Source organism: Malania oleifera, chromosome 13, assembly GCF_029873635.1.
Source record: "Malania oleifera isolate guangnan ecotype guangnan chromosome 13, ASM2987363v1, whole genome shotgun sequence".
Classification (NCBI taxonomy): Eukaryota; Viridiplantae; Streptophyta; class Magnoliopsida; order Santalales; family Ximeniaceae; genus Malania; species Malania oleifera.
This window is the reverse complement of record NC_080429.1, coordinates 85520021-85545162: the sequence shown is the minus strand read 5'-3', so window position 1 is coordinate 85545162 and position 25142 is coordinate 85520021. Positions and strand designations below refer to the sequence as shown.

Below are 25142 nucleotides of genomic sequence, written 5' to 3'. Positions count from 1 at the left end.
AAAAACTGATGACTGATATTGTGTATCATCTTTCAAATGATACTTTTTTTTTTAATGACAACATTACTGCATTATTATGATGATTGTTGGTTTCTTCTAAAAAATTAATTATACATGTGTGCGTGTGTGGATGTGCAAATTCATGCCTGCATGTGCGTGTCCATGTGTATTCAATTAGGAAAAAAAAAAACAGAAAAAACTAATTTACCATATACAAAGATCACATGCACACATGTATGTACCCTTCTTAAGTGAAGGCACACATAGATAATGCACTGTCGTTTCCATTGAAACACACAGTTCAATGAAAACAGCAGCATCTCACAATTATTATTATACTTTTCTTCTATCTCTCAAGAAACAAAAGCACCAAAAGTTTTCTTAAAAAATTTAAAAATTCATCATCAGAGTAGGCTCGCTTGCAGGATCAGGATGGCTCAATGGATACCGGTGCTTAAGAATGGCTAATGAAGAACACAGTGAATTTTGTATATTTATGGCCCTGTAAGTAGAAAAGACTATTCCAACAATAATCTTTTCCAATTGATATCATAAAATGCTGAAATTTTTTATTCTAATCTCTATTATAAGGTTTGAACTTTTCTATTGAAGCATCCATGACACTAGGAACCTGCATGGAAGAAGACTCAAATATCCAAATAGCACCTATTCCTGCCCAAAAAAAATATTCATTACACAAGGAGTAAATGGAAAGCATAACATCAACAACTTTGTCATACCTTGATAATAACCAAATGTGCGGGAAGGTTTACACCCCAAGCTAGCGTGCTAGTACAAACCAAAACCTGCCATTGGTACGTTGAATGCATGGTCAAAAAAAGAGACTTTTTTCTTCTTTACCCCATTTTAAAGATTTGACATTGCCAGGTAAGAAAGGCTAGTTCAGGTTATAGAAAAGCACCTGAATCTTGTTGTTTCCAAAAAGTTCCTCAACAAGAGATCTATCTTTGTCATTGAGTCCTGCATGGTGTAAACCAATGCCAAATTGTAATGTATGCCTCAGGTTCAGATCAGTCACCTGAGAAAGAACCATCTGTATAGCTTCTTCAGGCATACTCAAAAATTGCCTGGGATGCTCATCTGAAGCTGCAAACTTCAATTATAAAAACAAAACAATGGGTAAATAATGCAAACAATATAACAAACTATATTCCCAGCATGGTTTTGGATCTCACCTGAATAAGGTCAAGGGCAGTAAGCCTGGTCTGACGACGAGATGAAACAAATATAAGAACTGGTTTTGTAGGTGAATGCGTGCATATGGCAGCATATGCTGGTTTGTTCATGCTATTCATCCTTGGGCAGTAAAATTTTCCAGGGTATCCCTGTTCATTAGAAGTTAAAAGCTATTTAGATGAAATAATATATTAAACATTACATTCTCATCCGCTTTAATTATAAACAGAACAAGATGGAAGGAATTCATTTATTAGTAATCATTACCATAAATGTTTTAAATATTGACTTCAACCAAAATTTTGAGGCCTTAAACGTATGAAAATTTTGATGTCAATGTCAATTTTGATTTCAATTTTTAAAAATGATGGAAAGAATTCTTTTACTGAACTTTACAAACTGTTAATATACATATTAATGCAAGATTTTTAAATAAAATATTGTAAATACTATCAACATGTAGTGTATAATGTGCAATACATGTAACAAAATAATCGTATTAAACATATTCATTTGTATTACATATTCATTCACATAGAAAGATGAATAAAATCGATCCAAAGCTTAGTTTTTTATGTCATGAGAATAGGCTGAGACTATAAAAAGTCTAAAACAACAAGAAAAACAGAGAAAAGAGTGAGAAACCTGGAGAGTGAACAGAGATAGAGCAGGAGAGAGAGTGAGAGAGAAGCATCGGGATAGATAGAGTTTGAAGGTTTCAGGCTTGCAAAGAGGTCTTCTGAGGGTCTAGGTAGCCTTTGGAGGGTTAGAGGACCCAAATGGGACACTTGACATGTAAGAAAACACCCTAGAAGGCTAGGAATCTGGCCGTAGCCATTATCGCCAGCAACGGCTGGCATGGTTTTAAATCGCGGTAGCGGGTAGCTTAACGTAACGGTAACTGGTGTAACAAGAAGTGGGAGTAGCAGATCTTACATAACGGGAAGCGGGTGTAATGGCCGTGAATTTTTTTGAAGCACGCACAAACTTGTGCATGTTAGCGTACTTGCATGTTTTAAGCTTTTAGCCCTTCTTAGAAAGAGTTTGTGTATTTTGGATCCTTTAGTTCGTGTAACTGAGCTATTTGGTAAGGGCAACAAGTTTACATTTGTTCTAAACCACCATTGATAGAAATATTACTTGTGTGTGCGTATTTATAATTCTCATTGTTCTTATCTGTGATAAATTCTTATGTGTACTAGATTAATTAATAAAACAAAATACAATATACACTCCATTAATCTATTAAACACATAAGACATACGAATAATACTAACATAAAATAGCTAGAAAAGAAAGAAGGTCGAAGTTGAAAAATATAGAACATAAATATCACATTACTAATATTATCAAAATAAAATATTTTCCAAACAAGTTAGTATTTTCAAATTTTTAATTAATGCATCTATTGTGAGTATTTAAAGAAATAGTAAATTAAGTATCACTGTCATCCTCATTATAATCTTTTCCTCCTCTTGCCACTAGGTATACTGAGAATGATATATGAAAGAGAGGGAAAAAGTGAGAAGAAAAAAATAAAATAATTTTTTGGTGTAACAGTCATCTAGCGGTTACGTAACGGTCGCGGTCCGTAATGGTCGCTACGGCCGTGATTTTTCTTCCCACCGATTCCGAGGTGTTTAACAGTATCGCTAACCCAAAAAACCGTTACGTAACGGTCGCGGCCTTTATTTAAAACCACGACGGCTGGCCATGCTTCTAATTGCCCTTTTTTTTTCCTTTTTTTTCTTTCTGTTTTTTGCAGATTTCAGGATCTGAAGGCCAGAGAGGAATCACGGGGGCTTCAGGAGGTGACAACATTTTTTTCGCAGTCAAAAAGGCTAGAAAAAGGTTCAAACGAAGATAGGGTTCCAATGTCTCTCCGACGAGTCACCAGAGAAGACAATCAAAGAAGAAAGCCACCCCCCCAGGCGCTTGCACGTGCCACACATACATGCGCGATTTAATCCAATCAAACCGAGTTGACGTGCAAACAGGTGGATCGGGCCAGCCTATTTTTTTTATTATTTATTTAATTTGATAAATTTGTTTTAAGTTTAAAAAATCAATAAAAAATGTTTTTAAATTGCATCAACACCACCAAAACCAAGCCTTAAGTCCCACTACGTGGGGTTGACTACATGAATTATTTTTCACCAATTTATGCAAAAAATGTTTTTTAATTGCAAAAAAAATATAAAAATAAATAGGGAACAGCCAGGGAATAAAATTCTTCTTTTTTTTTATTTTAGGACTCGTTTTCTAATTTATTTATTTAATATTTTTATTTTCCTTTAATTTGGCTGTTAATTTAAAAAATCAGTTTTCTTCAAGTTTTCACTTAGTTTATTGTATCACCTTTTTAGGGGATACACCCCCAAGATTAGGTTTTTTAAGGGTACTTTTTCGCCCATTTTATATTTTTTTATTGTATTTTTTTGTATTTTCCTTCATTTTTAGCCCTTATAAATTGTCAAAAAATCATAAAAATCACAGAAAATTCATGAAAAATACCAAAATTAAAATTTTCAAAATGTTTGGATCATGTTTGCATCTTAATTTGAGTATAATAATCAAATACGTGAAAAGTACAAATCTTAATGCATCCAATGCCTTTGTGTGCAATTTTTATTATGAATGTTGAGAGGCATAATTGAGTCTGAATACAATTGATGTAAAGCCATCCTTGTCTGATTTGTTTATGCTCATGTTAATTCGAATTGTATATTGTCTCAATGATATATGATGTCGTTTTACTATGATGCAATTGAGTTTATTCTGTGAAACAACGGCCGAATCATTATTAAAATGTGGGAATGGTGATGTTTGAAAATCTAAAAAACCTAAACACTAATTAATGAATCTAATGGTGGATGCCATACGGGGGGCACAATAGCACTCCCTGTTGGTTTTCTTGAGGTGAGGGAAGTCTTGAACTCTAAATGGGAATACCATGGGAATGCAAGGTGGAACAATATTTAATGGTAAGGTAATCTTAATAAAATGAAGGACAATGACGATGAATTAGTGATTATATGAAGCTTAGTAGATGTCGTTGGTAGAATGGGTGCGTATGAGGTGCTAGTACCATCCCCACGCATAAATGTACTCCTAAAGTTGGAACTTAGGTTCGTAGAACTTTGACCATCCGTTATTTGGACCTTAGGGGTAGCTAGACGACCAAATTAATTGGTAGTAATTAAATAGGTGTTCTAATATCACCTAGGACAAAGTAGGCTAGCAGCAACACCGTTGACATATTTTTTACCCACATCTCATCCCCAAATACCAATTTCACAATTTGAGCTCACCATCTATGTTGAGGCAGTTCGACAGGCCACCCTCGATAGGGGTGAGCCTTTGGAACGCGTTGACACTTATTATAGAACTCAATGAAACACCAAATTCCATGAATGTGCATGCATCTGGAGGTATGTAAAAAGATTTAGGATTATATTACGCTCTTGTATTCCAGTAACATTACACGTATGTACAATCTATATCCCTAGAGTACTTTTAGTTACAACAGGGAGATAGGAGTGTCAAAAAGTATTTTGCAGAGATGAAGTGTATCTAGAAGGAGCTTAACATTGCGTAACCCATAACCACCGATATTCACAAGATACAAAAGTGGAGGGAGCAGATGACAACTCTTCAGTTTCTTGTAGGTTTGAAACCCAAGGAGGCAGTCTAGTCCTAGATTCTTGGAACTCAAGAGTTGCCATCCTTGTCTGATGTTTATTTTCGTGTACGTTGTGCTTCAACTAGCACACATTCCCTAGCCCTTGCATCTAGTGTTTTAACCGCTATCTCTAAGAGGTTTTCTTTCATTATGTAAGGTGATTCCAATTTTCAAACAAGCAACCACAAGTGGTCATGGTGGAAAATATGGGCAAGGTAAGAGGCCCTCTTAGCAAGTGCACTCAATGTTTTGTTGTGCAATGTTGGGATCTCCATGGAAAACCTCCTTGTGCCACCAATACAACCACCAAAAATTCCACACCTTCTATCCCAAGTGAGGAGCAACATGTTGTATCTATGTCAAAGGAAGAATATTCCAAATTACAATAGCATCAAGCATCCTAGCAAGCTTCCCATCCCATTGCATCTCCAGCTGTGACAGGTAACCCCATAGCTTGTTTGTCATCCAATACTTCTCATCCTAGTCCTTGGGTTATAGATTTAACTGCCACTGATTTCTTAGTGACTCTCCAATATTAAAAACTTATATCATGTTCTCTTGCTGATATGTCCACCACTACCTTTATTGGAATAAGGACTATAAATCCCACTTCCTCTATTTCTCTTCCTTCAATTTTGTATATCCCAAAATTCCTTTTCATTATTATAATAGTTAGCAAGATCACCAAATCCATGAATTGTTCAGTAACATTTTTTTCCTAATTTTGTTGTCATTTAGGATTTGAAGAGATTGGAAAAGGGTGTAAAGCTGATGGACTTTACGACTTTGAGACGCTATCTCCTTCTACCGCCTGCATTGCTGCAGCTACATTGCTCCAAATCCATTATCCCCTTAGTCATCCTTATTGAAAAATTAAAACTACTAGTTCCGACTTCGAATCTAGTGTCCAGTCTTGAGTGTACGTCTTATCACTTGGGAAAGCATCTCTGCGTTCCTTCTGCTTCCCAAGTCAATAAATAGGCAGCAAGCCCTTTTATGTTAGTCTATTATGATGTTTGGACTACTAGTCGGGTTGTGTCTAAGTTGGGTTTCTAATACTTTGTAGCCTTTGTGATGATTATTCAAGGATGAACTGGCTCTATTTAATAAAATATCATTGAATTACTTCACATCTTTTGTGCATTTTATTCTTAGATAAAAGACTCAATTTGATTTTCTTGCTAAGATGCTTTGGAGTGGTAATGCTAAAAGACTACTTCAACAACTAATTCATTACTTATATGAGTCAATCTAATATTGTTCATTAGTCATTTTGTGCCCACGCTCAACAAAATGGGGTTGCAAAGAGGAAAATAAACATATCCTTGAAGTCACTCGTCCCTATTATTAAATGCATGTTTCTAAAGTGTTTTGGAATGGTGTTGTGGCCACAAAATACCATTCAATAAAACGCCATCCTCTTTTCTTGGTGGTAAAATTAATTACTCCATTCTTTTCTCTAATTATCCTATGTTCTCTTCACCTCCTCGTACATTCAGGTGTGTGCCCTTTGCTCATCAGCTAACCCCCCTGATTGGATAAGTTAGATCCTCGTGCTATCAATTTTCAAGTGTATTCATGGCATAATGTCAAGGGAAGACAATCCGCTCCCGCTTCTACTGCTACACCTTTGGTTTCCTCGTCTAAATATCATATTTCCCATGATGTTGACCCTTTCAATTGCTTACCAAAAAGGTAAACACATATGTACGCATCTCATATTCAGCTTTGTTTCCTATGACTATTTGTTATCCTCCTATTGCTCTTCCTAAATCTATTTTCGAAGCCTTAGCCCAACTCTAGGGGGATGAATGTAATGATTGAAGAGATGAGTGCGCTATAGGAAAATGGGACTTGAAAATTAGTATCTCTTCCTCTTGATAAACCTATGGTTGGTTGTTGCAGGATAAATACTATGAAAGTCAACCCTAACGGTTCTATGCCTCTGCATTAGTTAGCAATGAATGCCTTCCTACATGGTGATCTTGCGCCGGAAATCTATATGGAGCAACCATCTGGATATCTTGCTCAAGGGGAGTTAGGCTTAGTATGTCAGCTCAACAAGTCATTGTATGGTTTAAAACAGTCTACCAGAGCATGGTGTGGTCAATTCACTACTGTAGTAATTCAGTTTGTCCTTCAATGGTGTGCAATAGATCACTCTGTGTTTTATCAACATACTTCATTCAACAAGATTCTACTTATTGTATATATGGATGACATTGTGATTACCTGATCAAGGTACTCAGGGCCTAAAACATCTTTTACATTCTAAATTTCAAACCAAAGATTTGAGACCATTGAAGTATTTCTTAGGCATAGAAGTATCTAGATCTTGTATAGGAGTCATTTCATCACAAAGGAAGTATGTGCTTGATCTTTTGGAAGAGACTAGGCTATTAGGATCCAAGCCCATTGATACACCCATGGATCCTAACAGCATGTTGGTGCAAGAATATATCTTTTGCAACAAGTGTTCTGAGTCAATTTTTGGATTATCTAAGGACAGTCCATTGGGATGCGGTAATTCACATACTGAGATATCTCAAATGTGTACCTGGGAGAGGTCACTTATGTTGAGAGCAGAGTTACATTTATATTTAGGGATACGTATATGTAGATTGGGTCGTGTCACTTTCAGACACAAGATCCACAATGAGATACTATATCTTTGTTGACCGTAATTTGGCTCTTGGAAGAGTAAGAAACAAACTGTGGTAACCAGGTCAAGTGCTAAGTCATAGTATAAGAACCACGGCTCGCACTACATCTAAACTTGTTTGGTTCAAGAACATGTTAGAAGAACTACATTTTCCACATTCTCTGTCTATGGACTTGATGTATGAAAATCAAGCTGCTATTCATATTGCTTCCAACCCAATCTTTCATGAGCGGACAAAGCACATTGAAGTTAATAGCCATCTTGTTTGGGAGAAACTTGTGCAGGAACTCATTACAACAACTTATGTGCAGTTTGTCAACTTGTTTGCTAAAGCTTTGGCAGGTTTTCATCCTGAATTCATCTATAACAAGCAAGGAGCATATGATATCAATTTTTTAGCTTAAGGGGGAGAATTAATGATTATTTTGGTCATTTAGCATTATTAGTGTGTTAGTGTTATGTTAATAAGTTAGAGTTAGGAAGGGTATTATGGCCATTGATATGTAGTTGACATATATTATAAACAGAAGAAGAGATATATCATTGTGATTAGGTCTTTCAAGTCACCAAATACTTCAACAAATTCATATTCTCAAGAATATAGTATACATTATACGAGCATTTTGCCCCAAATTCTTGGTGATTCCACTATCATAAGACTACACAATAAAATCTGAAAAAAATAACATCAAGATATATGCAGGGAAACTTCTGTTAGAAGGGCTATAATCCAAAAGAAGCATTCCATCAACTTGCCTGGATATGAACCTCAAGAGGCACAGGCCTCACACTAGGTTTGAAATTGAAGAGTCCACCATCCCCAACACCCAACCAATCAGCCAAATCTCTAAATAATGAGAAAAGGCATACAAAAGTTATTGTATGCAAGAGCTTATAAAATAAACCAAGAAAAGTTTTTCAAATGAAATTAATATGAAGCTCAAATCATGGCAACGGCCTAATGATCCCCAATATATGTTAGCAACTTTCTAGCAGATCAGTGATTACACAATCAAACTATACTCGAAACAATGCAAGAGAATAAAATTTTGTGGTTTCACAAACTACTTAATTCTGGATTGGCCCAGCAAATAAGTTCATAATGAAGAATTCTGATGATCTTGCTTAGTAGAAAAGAAGAAAAGTAATTGTTGCTATTGAAATACGAGTTATGTGTGTGTGTTTATTTGATTTCAATATTTTTCAAATGTTTAGAGTTTTGACAGAATTTATAAATCTACTTGATCAATTTCATATACTCAGCTTATCTTGCTGAACAAATGCAGGAATTGGAAATTTCATGCCATGAGATGACTCTTAAGACGTCTTATGCCTTGCAGATAATTCTATGTTCGGAAATTTTCTACATTTTTTTTTTTTTTCAAACACAAATCATCTTGCTATGATCTCACACATATTGCTGGATTATTATTTCCTCATGTTTATTATAATTAATTTTTATGTGGATCCCACTATTTTCTAAATAAAACAAATATTTAGGAAATCAACTAAGCTGAGATTTTCTTGATCAATCTAAACAAAACAAATCATGATTTCTATTGGAGAAATTCTAAATATTCCCTACTAATTTTCTAGATATCTCTTCATATGGCACAATTATCTCCTAGTTTAGCATTCTTCTTACTCGATGCTAAATGGAAACTTTGTCTTGAAATCTTTCGGTTTATTCTTGAGTGATTTTGTATCATTATTGACCTACAATTGTTCACTTCTCCCCTCGGACGTTCTCATGTTTGTAGTCATTGGAAGCAATTCTATAAATTAAGCATGGTGGAACCTCTTTTGAAAGACATAGACGCACATTATACAAGCATAAAACAAGTCATGAGACACACTCATCATGCTTAGAGACTATACAATAGAAAGTGGGATCATATTAGTTTCACCTAGAAAGTTCAAAAGCAATAGAGGTCGTGTAAAGCCTTGTCCCTTGTGAAGGCTAAACATTTGATTGATAAGAATTATAATGCTTTGCTTTCTAATTTTACTCATCTCCTCAATAGCCATGAAATTCAAAACTTTCACTACTCAACTGAACTCTAACTAAATTCATTTTTCGAGTCGACTTAGGAGAGAAGCCTGAGAGATACATGTTGCGTCATTCATTGTAACTTTATTTTCATATATTTGTTGTGAAAATTGGATAGTGACCCATGGACTATTGTCATCTATTGATTACCTTATAGCTAAAATTGGGTTAGTATTCCCAAAGGAGATTGTTGACTTTGATAGTCGAAGTTGGGTTTATCACCCACTGTAATTCGAACAAGGTTGTCTATGTGTCAAGGGGCACATGTCGTAAGCTATTAGATAGAGTGGAATAACCAAGATAGTAACTTGGGGTATTGACATAGGTCAAGTGGATTGTAGCACTAAAAAATCTAATCTACTTGTGTTTGTGCATCTGTTTGTGTCTGAGTGATAAATTTTGCATCCTAACCTAACGCTTGTTTAAAATTGTTATTGTGTAATAACAACAACAACAAGCATTAAAGTCCCACTAGGTGGGGTTGGCTACATGAATCATTTTCCACCAGTTCACACAATTGAGGGCATTTTCCTTAGCTAGCTTAAGAGCTATTAAATCCTTCCTCACTATCTCATTCCATGTTATTTTAGGGGTTACCCTTACCCCTTCTACTCTTAGTAATGATAACTAGCTAATTCCTCTAAGTCATCCCTTCCTCATCTTATATTCTATTGGTGCTATGACTAACTTATTGCGAATATGTTCATTCCTTAATTTATCCTTTAAGGTTATACCAATTATCCACCTTAGCATTTGCATTTTAGCAACTTCTACTTTTTCGATATATTGTTTCTTAGTAGTCCAACATTCCAATCCAGAGAGCATGGCTGGTCTTATAACCATTCTACATAACTTTCCTTTTAATTTTAAGGGTATTCTATGATCATGCAGCACATCCGAAGCAATCCTCCAAGGTATAATAGATCCAAGGTATCAAAATCTACTAGTGCCATTAATTTCTTCATTAAGTTTAATCATATCTCCAATATTCACCTTACATGGCTGAAATTACACTTTATATATTCTGTCATATTTCTACTTATCCTAAAACCTTTCGATTCAAAAATTTTTCACCATAGTTCTAACATAAATTCTACTCCACTACCCTCATTAATCAAAACAACTTCATCTACAATCAACAAACACCATGAGAACTCATTTAGGATATCTTCCTAATGAGTTCATCAATGACTAAAGCGAAAAGAGAAGGGCCAAAGTAGAACCTTGATACACCTATTATGATTGGAAATTTTATACTCTCTTCATACAGTCCTAATGAAAGTCATTACTCAATCACACAAATCCTAAATGACATCAGTATATCTACTGCATACTCCTTTTCTAAAACCCACCAAAAAACTTCCCTAGGTACTCTATTATAGGTTTTTCTAGGTCAATAAAAACCATTTGCAGTTCCTCTTATTTTCCCAAAATGTTTCCATAAACCTTCTTAAAAGATAATAGATTTTATGGTTAATCTCCCAAGCATGGGAAAAAAAAATTGACTCATAAGTTTAAATCCACGATAGTTATCACAATAAATGAAGCTCCATTAGATTGAAAGAAGAGAAGCCACAACGTGCAGGGGCAAGGAGTCCACCAAACAACAACAAAAGACCATAAAAGGAAAAAGAAAAAATGAAAAAAAAAAAAAAGAACACACAAAATCACAAAATAAAACTAGACAACATTAACCAAGGAAACCCCTTTTCAAACCCCTTCCATCATAATTTACCGAGCTCTTCAAATGCACTAATTCCCTTAAACCCTTCATCCTTCAACTTCTGCCACCATCCAATCGTAATTCATTTCCTCCAAACTTAATCAACTTTAAATCCATTTTATCCAAAATACCTCAAGCTTCTAACTTCTTCTTAGGAATCTAATCCACAAGTGTAGGAAAAATTCCATCCCTATGCTGTAAACTCTTAACCAGCCCATCATTTTCAAAAATAAACACTCCCTCCAAACCTTCCAACGGGGAAGGATAAACGTAAGACAAAGCCCCTATTTCGTCACAAGAATCATAAACATACCTATATTGTTCTTGAATCTCATCCAACAACAACCCCCAACCACATTCGAACTAACTAATATCGTCACTCTCTGAATCTGCAAATTCCCCTCATTCTCTTTACCACCTTTCCTTTACTTGCCCCATTGCTACCCCCAACCTCCTCCTTTGCATAAGTGTTCCACTATAGTAAACTCTCTTCACAATCCCTCCTCAATATCTTTGCCACTAACTCACTAGAATTTTCTAACTTATCATCAAATGCCTTTCTTATCTCGGCACCCATACAAGCCACCTTCCAACGAGCATAAACCTTATTTCTAAGTACTAGTAATGGTCGTTTGATTCGGTCTCATCTTTAACACCAGAATCTTGTTTTGAAACTAACCTAGTAAAATTTTGGGTTTGTTCCAAAGCTTGTTTAGTTCAACTGTAACCTAGAGAGCTGGAGACTATCAAAGGAGTCCATTATCAAAAGGTATAGAGTCCTCATTCCAACTATGCATTCCTAAGTACTAGTAATGGTAGTTTGGTTCTGCCCATTATTGTGGTTCAGCAAGGAACCACCAAATCACCTTCTTCCTTCTAAATGGAGCCCAAAATATGACACACGACCTTAAACTCCATACTATGGCCCACATTAAGCTTACCTAAACATTGGGCCTGCTCAAATAAGTGGCCCAATTTAGACAAGAGAATACCTCCTTTTTTCAATTATTTGGGCCAGGTCCAACACAAAAAAGCCAACTGGCCCACTCCTCTTCACAATCTCCTCCCCAAAAGTAGCCCTAGCTGCCCCAAAGAGAAGTGCAGCTCCTGCCAGAACCTTTGCTTCCTTTTCATTTGAATCAGCTAATTCAAGTCAATTAGTGTTGTTAGTTGTCTTTGAAATTCGACAATCTTTCTGCTGTAGCACACCACAGCAAAACTTTTCTCTTCCAACCTCCACACCCTAATTTCTAGAAATATCTTGGCTTCCACAACCCACACCTTTTTTGTTTTTTGTTTTCCAGCACCACCTGATTCCACAATCTGGGGGATGAAGAAGCATCTGCAGCTACACCACCAAGATCCTTCTGGAATTCCTTAGCCAACTCACAAAATCACTCGTGAAGTGTCACCGCCTATCGCCTTTTGCGCCAGCAAGAATAAACACTGAAAATTTCTCACCTCCCACCCCACCCCACCCCTAACGTGAAAAACTTTCCCACCTTCATCCGCTTAGCCGATAACCAATACTGCGTGACATCCTTGCGCATACATCGAAATCCCCTTTCCATCCGACTGAAACTGAAAATCTATCAATGAACCAAGATGCAGCCTCCCACAAAAACCTAACCCACATGTTTTCAATGACATTATTCTCAACCATGAGCAAATAAGAGCCCCCCCTGACTTTGTCGAAGCGCAGATTTGTATCATTCGATTCAGCATATCCTACAGCAATAGGCTTCATAGAAACATATGCACAAGAAGGGGTGAGAATCGTTTCGCGAGAGGGGAAGAGAGAGTGCAAGAGAGAGAAATAGAGGAAGTGGGTTTTACAGCCCCTATTCCCTTAACGGCAGTGGTGGATCCATCAGCAAGAATAACACAAGGTAAGTTTTAAGGATACTAGAGAGTAAAGAAAAAATTTGGTAGACTTGTTATATGATCAGTGAACGCTGAATCTATAACCCAAGGACTACGGCAAGATGCACTGGATGACAGGCAAGCTGCGTGCTTACCTGTCTAAACAAGGGATGCAATGGGAATGGAAGCTTTACGGGATGCCTGATACTGCTCAAATTTGGAATAATCTTCCTTTGACATTAATATAGTACGATGCTCCCCACTTGGGCCTAAATATATGGATTTTGTAGTGGTAGCACCGGCGACACAAGGACTTTTACCATGGAGATCCCAACACTATTCAAAAATTGGACCTCCTCATCCACAATGAGTGCACTTGCAAGAGTGCCTCTTCCTCATCCATCTCTTCCACCATGGCTACCTGACCCACCTTGAGAACTGTAAGCGGAAGCCTTGAATTACATTGAATTTTATTTTTTTCATATGTACATCCCAATCTTATATAATACAATCACCTATTCTAAACAAGGAAACAATCCCCTTACCGAATAATATCAAATCCCCCACATTTACCCACTTTCCTAATTTGTTTATTATTTACAATGATACTTGGGATTTTAACACTCCCCCTCAAGTTGGATTATAAATATTAATCATCTCTAACTTGCTAATGAGATCATCAAAATTCTGTTGTCCCAACCCTTTAGTAAAGATATCTGCAGTTTGTTCTTTGGTAGGTACATAAGTCATACAGATGATTCCTTCTTCAATTTTTTCTTTGATAAAGTGTCTATCCACTTCCACATGCTTAGTCCTATCATGTTGAACTGGATTGAGAGAGATGATGATAGCTGCCTTATTGTCATAATAGAGTTTGATAGGAAATTTCACCGGGACCTGTAATTCTTCCAAGAGTTTTCGTAACCATAGTCCTTCACATATCCCTTGAGCAACTACATGGAATTCAGCTTCAGCACTACTACGAGCCACTACATTCTATTTTTTGCTTCTCCAAGTTACCAGATTTCCCCAGACGAATGTGCAATAACCTGTGGTGGAACTTCTATCTTCCACTAATCCTGCCCAATCTACATCTGTAAAGAGCTCTACTTCCTTACTTTCACATTTCTTGAAGAAGAGTCTTCTTCCTGGGGATTCCTTGAGATATCGAAGGATCTTGTACACGGCATCTAAGTGGGCTTCTTTTGGTGAATGCATGTGTTGGCTTACTACACTGACTGCAAATGCAATATCTGGTCTAGTATGTGATCTGTTGATTAACTTGCCAACCAATCTCTGATACCTTTCCTTTTCAACTGGTATTCCACAGTCTTCAACCTTCTTTACTGCTTCAATCGGGGTTTTGCTGGGTTTGCATCTAAGCATGTCAATTTCAATTAGGAGATCAGTAACATAATTTCGTTGAGAAACACTAATTCTTTTTCTCGTTCTCGCAACTTCCATGCCCAAAAAATACTGCATTTGTCCCAAGTCTTTAACTTTAAATTTAGCTGCCAGAACTTTCTTCAATTTCTCCATCTCTACTGTTTCATCACCAGTAAGGATTATATCATCAACATATACTATTAGAATTGTTCTCTTACCTCTTTCAGACTGTTGGAAGAACAGGGTGTGATCTGATTTCCCTTGTCGATAACCTTGATTCTTTATTACTTTTGCAAATCTATCAAACCATGCTCTGGGAGATTGTTTGAGTCCATACAAGGACATCTTGAGTTTACACACTCTGTTTTCTTCACCTTTCCCACTAAATCCTAGTGGTATAGTCATGTATACTTCTTCTTCTAACTCGCCATTTAAAAATGCATTCTTAATATCAAGTTGTTGTAGTGGCCAATCTAGGTTGGCTGCCAAGGACAAGAGGACCTGAACTGAACTTAAGTTTGCCACTGGTGCAAATGTCTCCGTATAGTTAATGTCATAAGTCTAGGTAAATCTTTTTGCAACAAGTCTGGTTTTATATCTTTCAACTGTCCCATCAGATTTATATTTCACTATGAAGACCCATTTACAACCCACTGGCTTCTTCCCTCTCGGCAAATTTATCAACTCTCAAGTTCCATTTTTTTCTAGGGCCCGCATTTCCTCCATGACTGCCTCTCTCCATTTAGGTATTTCTAGAGCTTCCTGAATGTTCTTTGGAATTCTCATCCTCTCAAGGTTAGAGACAAAAGCACGATATCCTGCAGACAAGCCTTTATAAGACATGTATTTAGACCAGGGGTATTGAGTACATGACCTGGTTTGTTTTCTGATTGCAATAGATAAATTGATATCATCAGGTACAGGATTATTAGAAGAAAGCTCAATTACCAGATCAGGATTGGGCGTGGACTCGTGGTTATTCAGAGTCATCACCGGTTCCAACGCTCTTGGTGCCTCAGGTAAGAGATTCTCCCTGTTCTTTGTGTTCGGCTTTCTTGAGTAAACAAGTATGTCTACGTTGTTTTGCTTTCCTGTATCTCCCCCTGAGGTTAAGTGTTCTGTTGTGTTTGGCAGGTCAGGAAGTGATGCAATGGAAGGCTCGATAGATGGATCAGGGAATGAAGCAATGGGAGGCTCAATAGATAGTACGGGTTCAGATGACGCAGATCTAGTAGTAAAAAAGTCAAAGAACCAATCTTCACTCCATTTCTCCCCCTGAAGAGAGGGCTTTGGAAAATAAGGAGTGGTTTCAAAGAAAGTAACATCAAGACTAACAAACAGCCTTTTTGAGACAGGCTAATAGCATTTGTAGCCTTTTTGGGTAGGGGAATAACCAAGGAAGACACATTTAATGGCATGGGGATCCAATTTATCCCAGTGGTGTGCATGAACATGAACAAAAGCAGTACAACCAAAAATTTTTAGCGGGAGACTGGAAGGGAGTCGAGAGGTAGGAAAGTGTTCCTAGAATTTTTGAAGAGGGGTGGCAAAGGAAAGTACTCAACTCGGCATTCAATTAATGAGATGTGTAGCTATTAAGATGGCATCTCCCCAAAAATAGTTTTTCATGCTAGTAGTGAACATTAATGCCCGGGCTACTTCAAGTATATGTCCATTTTTTCGTTTAGCAACCTTATTTTGTTGACGGCTATCCACACAAGAACTCTGATGAACAATCTCTTTTTCTGGAAGATAAGTTACAAGAATAGTATAAAAATATTCCGTACCATTATCAGTACGTAAAATTTGAATATGAGTCTGGAACTATGTATGAATCATGGAATGAAAACTAATGAAAATGGAGCGGACTTCAATTTTGTCTTTCAGCAAGTAAACCCAACAAAGACGAGTATGGTCATTAATAAAAGTAACAAACCATTTTGCATTGGTGCGATTGAGGGAACGTGAGGGACCCCACAAATCACTGTGAATCATAGTAAATGGGTGAGATGGTTTGTATATGGATGATGGGAAAGAAGTACGGCGGTGTTTTGCAAGCTCACACACTTCACATAGAAACGCAGAAGACATTTTATTTGAACAAATAGAAGAAAACAAACGTTTTAAATATTGAAAATTGGGATGACTCATCCTTGAATGTCATAACAAAAGTTCACTATCTCTAGAAATAGATGCAAAATCACAAATTGCAGTATTGCATAGTTCACTCAAGCTTGCCTCCTCAAAGTACTAGAGTCTGTCATATGCCTTAGCAGTGCCAATCGTCTTCCCCGATGATAGGTCCTAAAAAACACAATGAGATGAAACAAATTTAGTAGAACAATTTGAGTTTTTTGTTAACTGACTTATGGATAACAGGTTGCAAGATAACTTGGGAGTCAAGAACATGTAGGACAGATTTTAAAGTTACAGAGTCAGATATGCGAATACTTCCTTTACCGTTAACTGGTGAGAAAGAGCCATCTGCAATTTTTACTCTCAAATTCCCAACATATGGTGAGTAGGATGAAAACAATTGATAAGAATCAGTCATATGATCAGATGCACCCAAGTCAATTATCCATGGAGATTCGTAATAGGATGTAGTATTTAAGGCTAACAAATAATTACCTCGGTGAGCCAGGGAACCAGAGGACGACTGACCAGATGTTTGAATTGATGAAATCATTTTATACAGCTGATCTAACTGCTCAGGACTGAATGCACTACTTGGGGAGGTATTATTGGTTTTTTCTTCTTGTAATTTTTCAGTTGACCCGTCAGTGCTAGCTTGGTACCCACGATTTTTTTGGTATTGTCTCGGCTTCCAATCTGCCTGTTTTCCATGAATCTCCCAGCAAGTATCTTTTGAATGACCTGTTTTGCGGCAATGCTCACACCAAAATTTACCTTTTTGTGGTCTTTGACTGGATCCCCCTGGGCCTTTTGATACAAGGGCCGAGACATCAGGCCCATTAGTGTTCCCATTTGAATTTGGGGTGGATACGGATAGGTCCAGCCCGACCTAGTCACCTTGGGGCCTCAGCATCACACGCCTCCTACTCTCCTCCCTCCTAACTTTTGCGAAGACCTCTCGGATTAAAGGAAGAGGTCTCCGGCCAAGGATGCGTCCCCTCATGTCGTCCAGATCTCAGTTGAGGCCGGCAAGAAACTTGAAGACCCTTTCGTTTTCGAGCCTCCTTCAGTATCATGTGTTGTCGCCAGAGCACTCCCACTCCTCGTCAATGCTCAGATCGAGTTCCTGCCAGAGATGGGTCATCTCCATGAAATACTCCGTGACTTCCCTATCACCTTGCCTCATCTACCACAACCGAGATTTGATGTCAAAGATTTGTGAATAGCTCTCAACATCATAGTAGGTTTCACGAACGGCGTCCCAGACATCCTTCGCCGTGGGTAAGGACAAGTATATTTTACCAATCATTGACTTCATCAAGTTAACGAGCCAAGCCGTGACCATGGAGTTTTAGGATCTCCATGTTTGCAAGGCGACAGCATCAATAGGGTCGAGTTTCTCCTTTCTCCAGTAAGGTAACCTAGTTTCCCTTTTCCTTCAATCACCAACTTTATGGATTGAGCCCATTCTCGAAAGTTTTTCCCGTTCAATTTCTCCACTGAGAGTGGAAAGGTTGTATTGTCCAACCCATTCAAACCCCCAGCGGACGTAACCTTGGAATCCCTATCGGATTTTCCCGATGAGGTTGCACCTTTGCTGGTGCTGCTGGCCATTGTTAGCTAAGGTTAAGAAATCCTAGCTCTGATAACATGTAAGCGAAAGCCTTGAATTACATTGAATTTTATTTTTTTCATATGTACATCTCAATCTTATATAATACAATCACCTATTCTAAACAAGGAAACAATCCCCTTACCAAATAATATCAAATCCCCCACATTTACCCACTTTCCTAATTTGTTTATTATTTACAATGATACTTGGGATTTTAACAAGAACTTTTACAGCTACTTGGTTGAAATCCAAAATCACCCTATGTGGCAAAAGTAGTCCTCTCAGATCTAGGGTTTGAGACACTTAATGCAAGGCTATGAGAATGCATGCCAAAGCAAGAATGAAGGAAGCGAGAATAAACATCAGCAAAGGATGGCAAATCTGCACCACCAAGTGCCTCACACTACCTCAAACTCGCGTTTCAAACCCGCTAGAACTCGAACTATCATCTACTCCCTTTGCATATGCATCTCGCAAACATCAGTCGTTATAGTTTGCACAATGTTAAGCTCCTCACGGATACACTTCATCTCCGCAAAGTACTCAATAACACTCCTATCTCCCAATTCTAACTAAAAACACTCTATGGATAGATCATACCTACGTAAAATATTACAGCAATATAGAAGCTTGACATAATCCCAAATATCCTTGCATACATCCAGATGCATGGATGTCCAGGCAATCTAAGGTTCCATCGAGTTCCCCAAGAAGGAAAGAATAAGTGCAGCCTCCTAATCCATGCTAAAGGAACAAGTGTTCAGATTTACCTAAGCACACTGTGTAGATCTTGACAACCATAGACCACTGAATATATTTTTTTCTGATAATAAAAGAAGATATATAAACAAAGAGGATGTACAATCAGAGTGAGCATACTAAATCATCTAAAAGAAAATGAAAAAGAAAAAAAAAAGCAAGAACAAACAAGATAATAAAAATAGTACGAAATAAAATAAAAATAAAAATAAAATAAAAAACCGAACTTATCCAAGAATGCCCCTCTTTAATATTTTCCCATCATAGTTCACCGAACACTTCAAATTCACTCATTCCCTCTTAATTTTCTTCGCCTTAGATTTACCACCGACAAGCCTAACTTCATTTCCTCCATGATTAAACAACATAAGGCCCAAGCTAACAAACAATTTCTGAGTTTGAAAGTCTTTCCCAATGAACTCTTGAACTGGATTAGGCAGAATTCCATATTTTACCTTCAATTCTTCTTTAGAAGCATCATCCTCAAAATTATTAATTCCATTTAAACCTTCTAAAGGAGGAGGCAACACATAAGATAAATCTCGAGACAATCATTAGAAGAGTCGGAAAAAAAATCCTTGCTACTCCTAAATTTGATCCAAAAGTAAACCCTGGTCACATTCAAATTCACTACTACTTGCACTATCGCCCTTTCAAACATCCCCCCATCTCTTAAGAATAATTTTTGTTTTGCCACTAAATAAATCCCGATTATCTTCAAAATACTTCCTCCTTTCATAACCCAACTGCACTTCTTTATGGGGAGCATAAACCTTTTGACTCCTCAAATTATCCGAATTGACTCCCTTATCATTTGAATTCCCTTATGAACCAACAATAAAATATTAGTTTTCAATTCCACAAGAATTATAATTCTTCGAAGAAGATCCCCCAACCTCAATCCTGGAAACCCGCCTACCATCACCACTCTCTAAAAAAGTAGTAGACTTTTTAGCATGCCACCTATCTGATTCCACCACCTCTTTTTTTTGGTTTTCAGAGAAACTATTTCTCTCCCTTTGATAGCCATAGATTATGTTAGAAGATGATTTAAGCACTGAATAGCACACGTCTTTCTTCTGTTCTAAGCAAAGATTAATTCCACAGCCTCACAAGTTTTCATAAGATGGACTTCTTTTTTACAGGAAACTTGACTAAGCAATTGGGTCTGCCCTTTTCATTGGCCCAACTACAATTTACCCAGCTGAATCTTCTCCTCTCTAATCTGTCACAATATAGAATCAAAATTCTGCTCTTGAATCCCCTTAACCAACAGGCCATCAAAAATTTTAAAAGGCCTTTATTGCTCTCAAACAATCAGTCCAGGTCTAAATTAATTGTCAATCTTCACTCCAGGTCTAAATTAATTGTCAATCTTCACCCCCCCCCCCCCCTCCCCCAAAAAAAACACACACCACCTCCGGCACATCCTTAGGGATTGTGCAAACTCCATCATTAGGAAGTAGAAATCAAGCAAGCACCAACGGCAGGAATCAAATGAACTCCATCAACATTAGTTTTTCACAATACTATTTGACTCCAAGATTGATTCTTATTCCTTCTTTTACTATCAATTCCATCAATGCCTAACAAATAAGAGCTTAGCAAAACATCATACTCTTTCCAAATTGAAACCACCCATCGCCTTTGGATCCTTTAGCGACAAAGATAGAACATCTTTTGCCTGCCCTGATTCCAGGAATTTCCCTGCCAGGTCACATGAATCACCATCCAATAATAAACAAAACCCACCCAAGATCAATGAACACCCTTGCTTAAATTTCCAGCAAGAGATAAAAATCCCTATGAGAACCATGTTGCTGCAGCTGAAGAAAATCAAAACCAACCGATTGTACTACCGGTTCTTCTCAAGAACAAACAAAGCTCCAATCTTCCTTACCTCATCCAATCTCAAATCGAAGCATTACCCTTTGATCTGGACTAAACGAATCCCCTTCATCAATAACTAACAGCTTCTTGATCAAAAGAATGAGGAGAGTGAGTCAAGGTCCTTCAAGAGAGAGAGAGAGAGATCCATCGTGTGTCCTTAGATTAAACATTGCTAGAGTTGCGGCTAGGAAGCATGAAGAGCCTTCGATATTTCCTCATTTCCCATCGTTTTCGGCTTTTGAGAGAAGAATTTTAACTCCTTGGACCACAGAACATAATTCTTTCCATCCAACTTTTCAGTTGTTCTATGTGGCAGTGATGAAAAAAACATACTTTTATGGTTTAACTCGATCCCAACACTCACAAACAAAACCAACAGCAAACAAGATGAATTTCTAGAACAACCAGAAATAAGGATAACACTCAACAATGAACAAGTCACCAAAAAGCGGCCATAGCACTACCACAACGCCAAAGTTAGCCCGTATACACTGCCACTACCCGATGGGACTAATTGATCACCTTAATAGTACTGAACAACCAACGAATTTCCACAAGCGAACAATCAAAAAAAGGTTGAATCTTTGACCAAAAAACATGACCAACCTAATATTATGGTCTACAGAAGGATTTAAGCATTCTGAAAGAAATCAGAGGCAAAACTAACTAGAAAAACCTCCATTGAGGACGAAATTTTAGCCACCCAAAAAAAAGAGAGTTTTGTCAATGGCTATGATGTGGGTTTCCCAAAATATGGAAGGTTTATTGAGATTTTGTAGAAGGTAGTGCTGTCCAGGAAGTTTCCAGCGATTTCTAACCTCTAAAGGAATGGTTGATCCTCCTATAATGACAAATTTGCACAGAACGATTAGGTTTAGGGTTTGGTTTGGTGGTAGGGTTTAGGTCGAATCTTGCTCTAATACCATCAATAATGAGTAAAACAGAAGACCTAATCACAATTATAGGCATCCCTCTCTATTTATAATATATGACAAGTACATACCAATGACCATAATACCCTTACTGATTTTCACTTATTAACATAACACTAACACACTAATAATGCTAATGACTAAAATAACCATTAACAGTTATTATGCATTCATCTCTTCTCTTAAGGTAGGTCTTCATTACAACTAAATTGTAAGACATGGCAAAATCTAAAATCCTGTCACCGGCTCATTTTTAACCCCATATCCATGGCCTTCATGCATCCCCTCATGACCTTTATTGCCCATTCCAATGTGTCCATTCAAATCAGCTCCCATGAATGTTTCAGACCCTTGTATTCCCTGAATAATACCATCCATATCTTCCCAAAATTGTATTTTAAGGTTTTCTGCTAAGCCTAGTTTAGGTCCTTTGGGAGCATATGCACTACTAACATTTATTGTCTCTAGGCCTACATAATCTTGACTTTTATGATCAAATCACCTATTCCATTAACACCTACCACATTATCTTTTAGGTCTTTGTGTACAATGATGATTCACATCCCATTTTTATGTTTTTCTTTTCCAGTGTACCAAAATTTCAATCCTTATTTTTTTAATTTCTATAGTTTTCTTCCCTACAAACTCAGTCTCTTGAAGGCAGATTAAGTTAATTTTTCATCTAAAATTATGAATTCACATTATTTCGGGCTGCATGCACTATGTTAATATGATTCAACATCAGTTATAGAACATAGAATTATTCAAGTTAGCAACAAACCCAAGCACAATGGTTTGGAAGCAATCCCATATATAAACCTCACACATGTATGTTGAACAATTGACATAGCCCTCAATGATTTCAAAGTTTTGTTTGGAACCTCTTTTAACAGCTTTGGATGAATTCCAACTTCTTGAAGATTTACATGAAACAATCTCAACCCACTAAACATTATAACAGAAGGCACCTCTCCTTCTTTCTTCCTCCTTCCTTCTTCTTCTGTCCTGTTCTCCTATTTCACTGTTTCAGATCTTTCTGTTCTGCATTCTCTTCCTATTTCTAATTTCTGTTCTGCCCCTGTTCTAGTTTGCTCCGTTGATCTGTATTGCCATTGAGTCCATATTGGTTTAAGATGATAAATAAGTATTCAATTTTGATAAATTGGACAGGGGATCGGCTCAAATGACAGAATTTTCATTAAAACGTGCAAATTCTCTGGTTTTGAGCTAGGAAGAGGTTCAGTGTCATGTAATGTTTTTTTCATTTTGGTGTGCTCATTGTGGCTTAGATAAGATATCGGGGAGTTTACTTCTGAGGGCCAAAGGATGGTTTTGCTGCCTGAAATTGCCTGCTAATGATTAGAGAAAGTTCATATGCCTGCAGCAATTCAGATCAGAAGGTCGTGGAAGTTCCATTCAATTTCTGTAAGGGAAGGGCGCTTCAGGTTGGTAGCTGTTTCTTACATCATTAAATAAATTAGATGAACAAAGGAAAGGAAAAAAAAAACAGGAAAGTGGATTATATTTCGTTGCGGTTAGGATTATTTGGAGGGGAGGGGTAAAGAGTGGATTTTTTTCCATCCAAAGGTGCTCCCCCACTCACAGGCCCGCAGGGGCGTGGGGTGGGGCTGTGGTGTTGGGGTGCATGGACGGTGGCAGTGTGATTTTTAAGAAATACTCATTTCCTTGGTAAGGTTGATAGCTTATGGGTTTCTTTTCCTTGTCCATTTTGTTAGACATTTGAGGTAGAGGTGAGCGGCAGGCTTCATCCGTGTATGGTCCTTCCAGGCAAGCACTTAGATCATTTCTTTGCGAAGAACTTTATGTGGTTTTGGGGTTTTGTAGCTGTGGGGGGTGGTTATTTTAATGTGGTTTAGCTCCCTTAAAAAAAAAAAGAGGAAGGCGTTTTACTTCTAGCATGAGTAATTAGATAGGTTTATTAGGGACTTTCAAATGGATAATGCCTTATTTTCTTGGTCAATCAGTGGGGAGAGCGCTGTTGCTAGCCATCCGGATAGGTTCTTATTTTGTGGGGAGTGGGAAGACGAATTCCCTGATATTTCTCAATTGGTTGTGTATAGGACTGTCTGATAATTTCCCTATTTTATTAGAGTCTAGAAAGGTTAAGTGTTAAGAATGAAAATATGAGTCTGGATCATAAGTCAAATGTCTTTGGTGAGAAATTCTTAGGATGAGGAGGTTGATAGGGGTTGTCAAGGTTTTAGGCTTATTTAAAAGACTTTAAGGTTGTGTTGAAGAGGTGAAACGTGGAGGTTTTCAGAGACAACTGACTTAAGAAAAATAGAATTTTGCAGTATCTGGATTTGTTGGATAGGAAAGGCGAGGAAGGGATGCTTTTCATGTTGACTCCTAATGAAGTGTAAGAAAAATACAAAACAAATTTGAAGAAAAATTAGGAAGGTTTCTTTAAGATATATACCATAATGGGATATGGGTGTCAGTAGAAAGCAATGATTGACAGAACAGAAATGCAAATACCAAAATGCATGAATATGACACATAATAATGACTAATTTATACGAAATATCAAGTGATAATCATACAAACAGCAAGCATCAGTTTTTCTGTAAGCCTCAATTGAGACAACAGACTCTGGTATTGAGATACATTAGAAGATGGAAAATAGAAAGACAATACACACACATACATACCCTGCATTTGCTAAAGCTGTTGAAAGGCCTACAAAACGCACAACACGTTCTGTTTGTGACGATATGTATCTCATCCTGGAAACAATAACCTGGAAATGCATTCATCAGATGAGATTTTAGAAAGAACTTAACATTATCAAACCAATTTTATAAGTAAATAAAATGGGAATATTTTGTGGCACATACCCTGTCTAACTTGTCATACATTATTTTACAAGGCCTTTGCCTTTACATGAGCCACAATAGTCCTACATTGAGATGGTATTTGTCTCCAACACTCCCGCAAAAGGAGTATATGTACACAAGATGTGGTCATAATTAAGTCTATGATGGAACTGAAGATTATATCCAGGAGTGTTAGGGGATTTAACCATGTAATAAAGGGAATTTGGGCCATCCTCGGAATTCAATGGCAAAATTTAAGCAGTCAAATTAGTTAACAGCATTTGCAAAGATGAAGCTGCATGTAGATAGATTATCCTGCCAGAGGAACTGCTTTAGGAATGTTGTACTTCAGACGACGACTTCCAAAGTTTCTGAAAGATGGGTGAGCCACTTCAACATGAATTTTTTTA

At 37.3% G+C, this 25142-nt stretch overlaps 1 protein-coding gene across 2 annotated transcripts in view; it reads right to left on the bottom strand.

Moving 5' to 3' along the window:
* Positions 1–25142, bottom strand: part of LOC131145529 (DExH-box ATP-dependent RNA helicase DExH14) — a 143214-nt gene that overhangs the window by 54454 nt on the left and 63618 nt on the right. For both annotated transcript variants that reach the window (XM_058094669.1, XM_058094670.1), the window contains exons 34-38: positions 24568–24656; positions 8298–8388; positions 1197–1346; positions 923–1114; positions 741–806 (exon numbers count right to left, since the gene is read on the bottom strand). In XM_058094669.1, coding sequence (XP_057950652.1) covers positions 741–806; positions 923–1114; positions 1197–1346; positions 8298–8388; positions 24568–24656 — 588 coding nt within the window. The remainder of the gene's footprint in view (positions 1–740; positions 807–922; positions 1115–1196; positions 1347–8297; positions 8389–24567; positions 24657–25142) is intronic.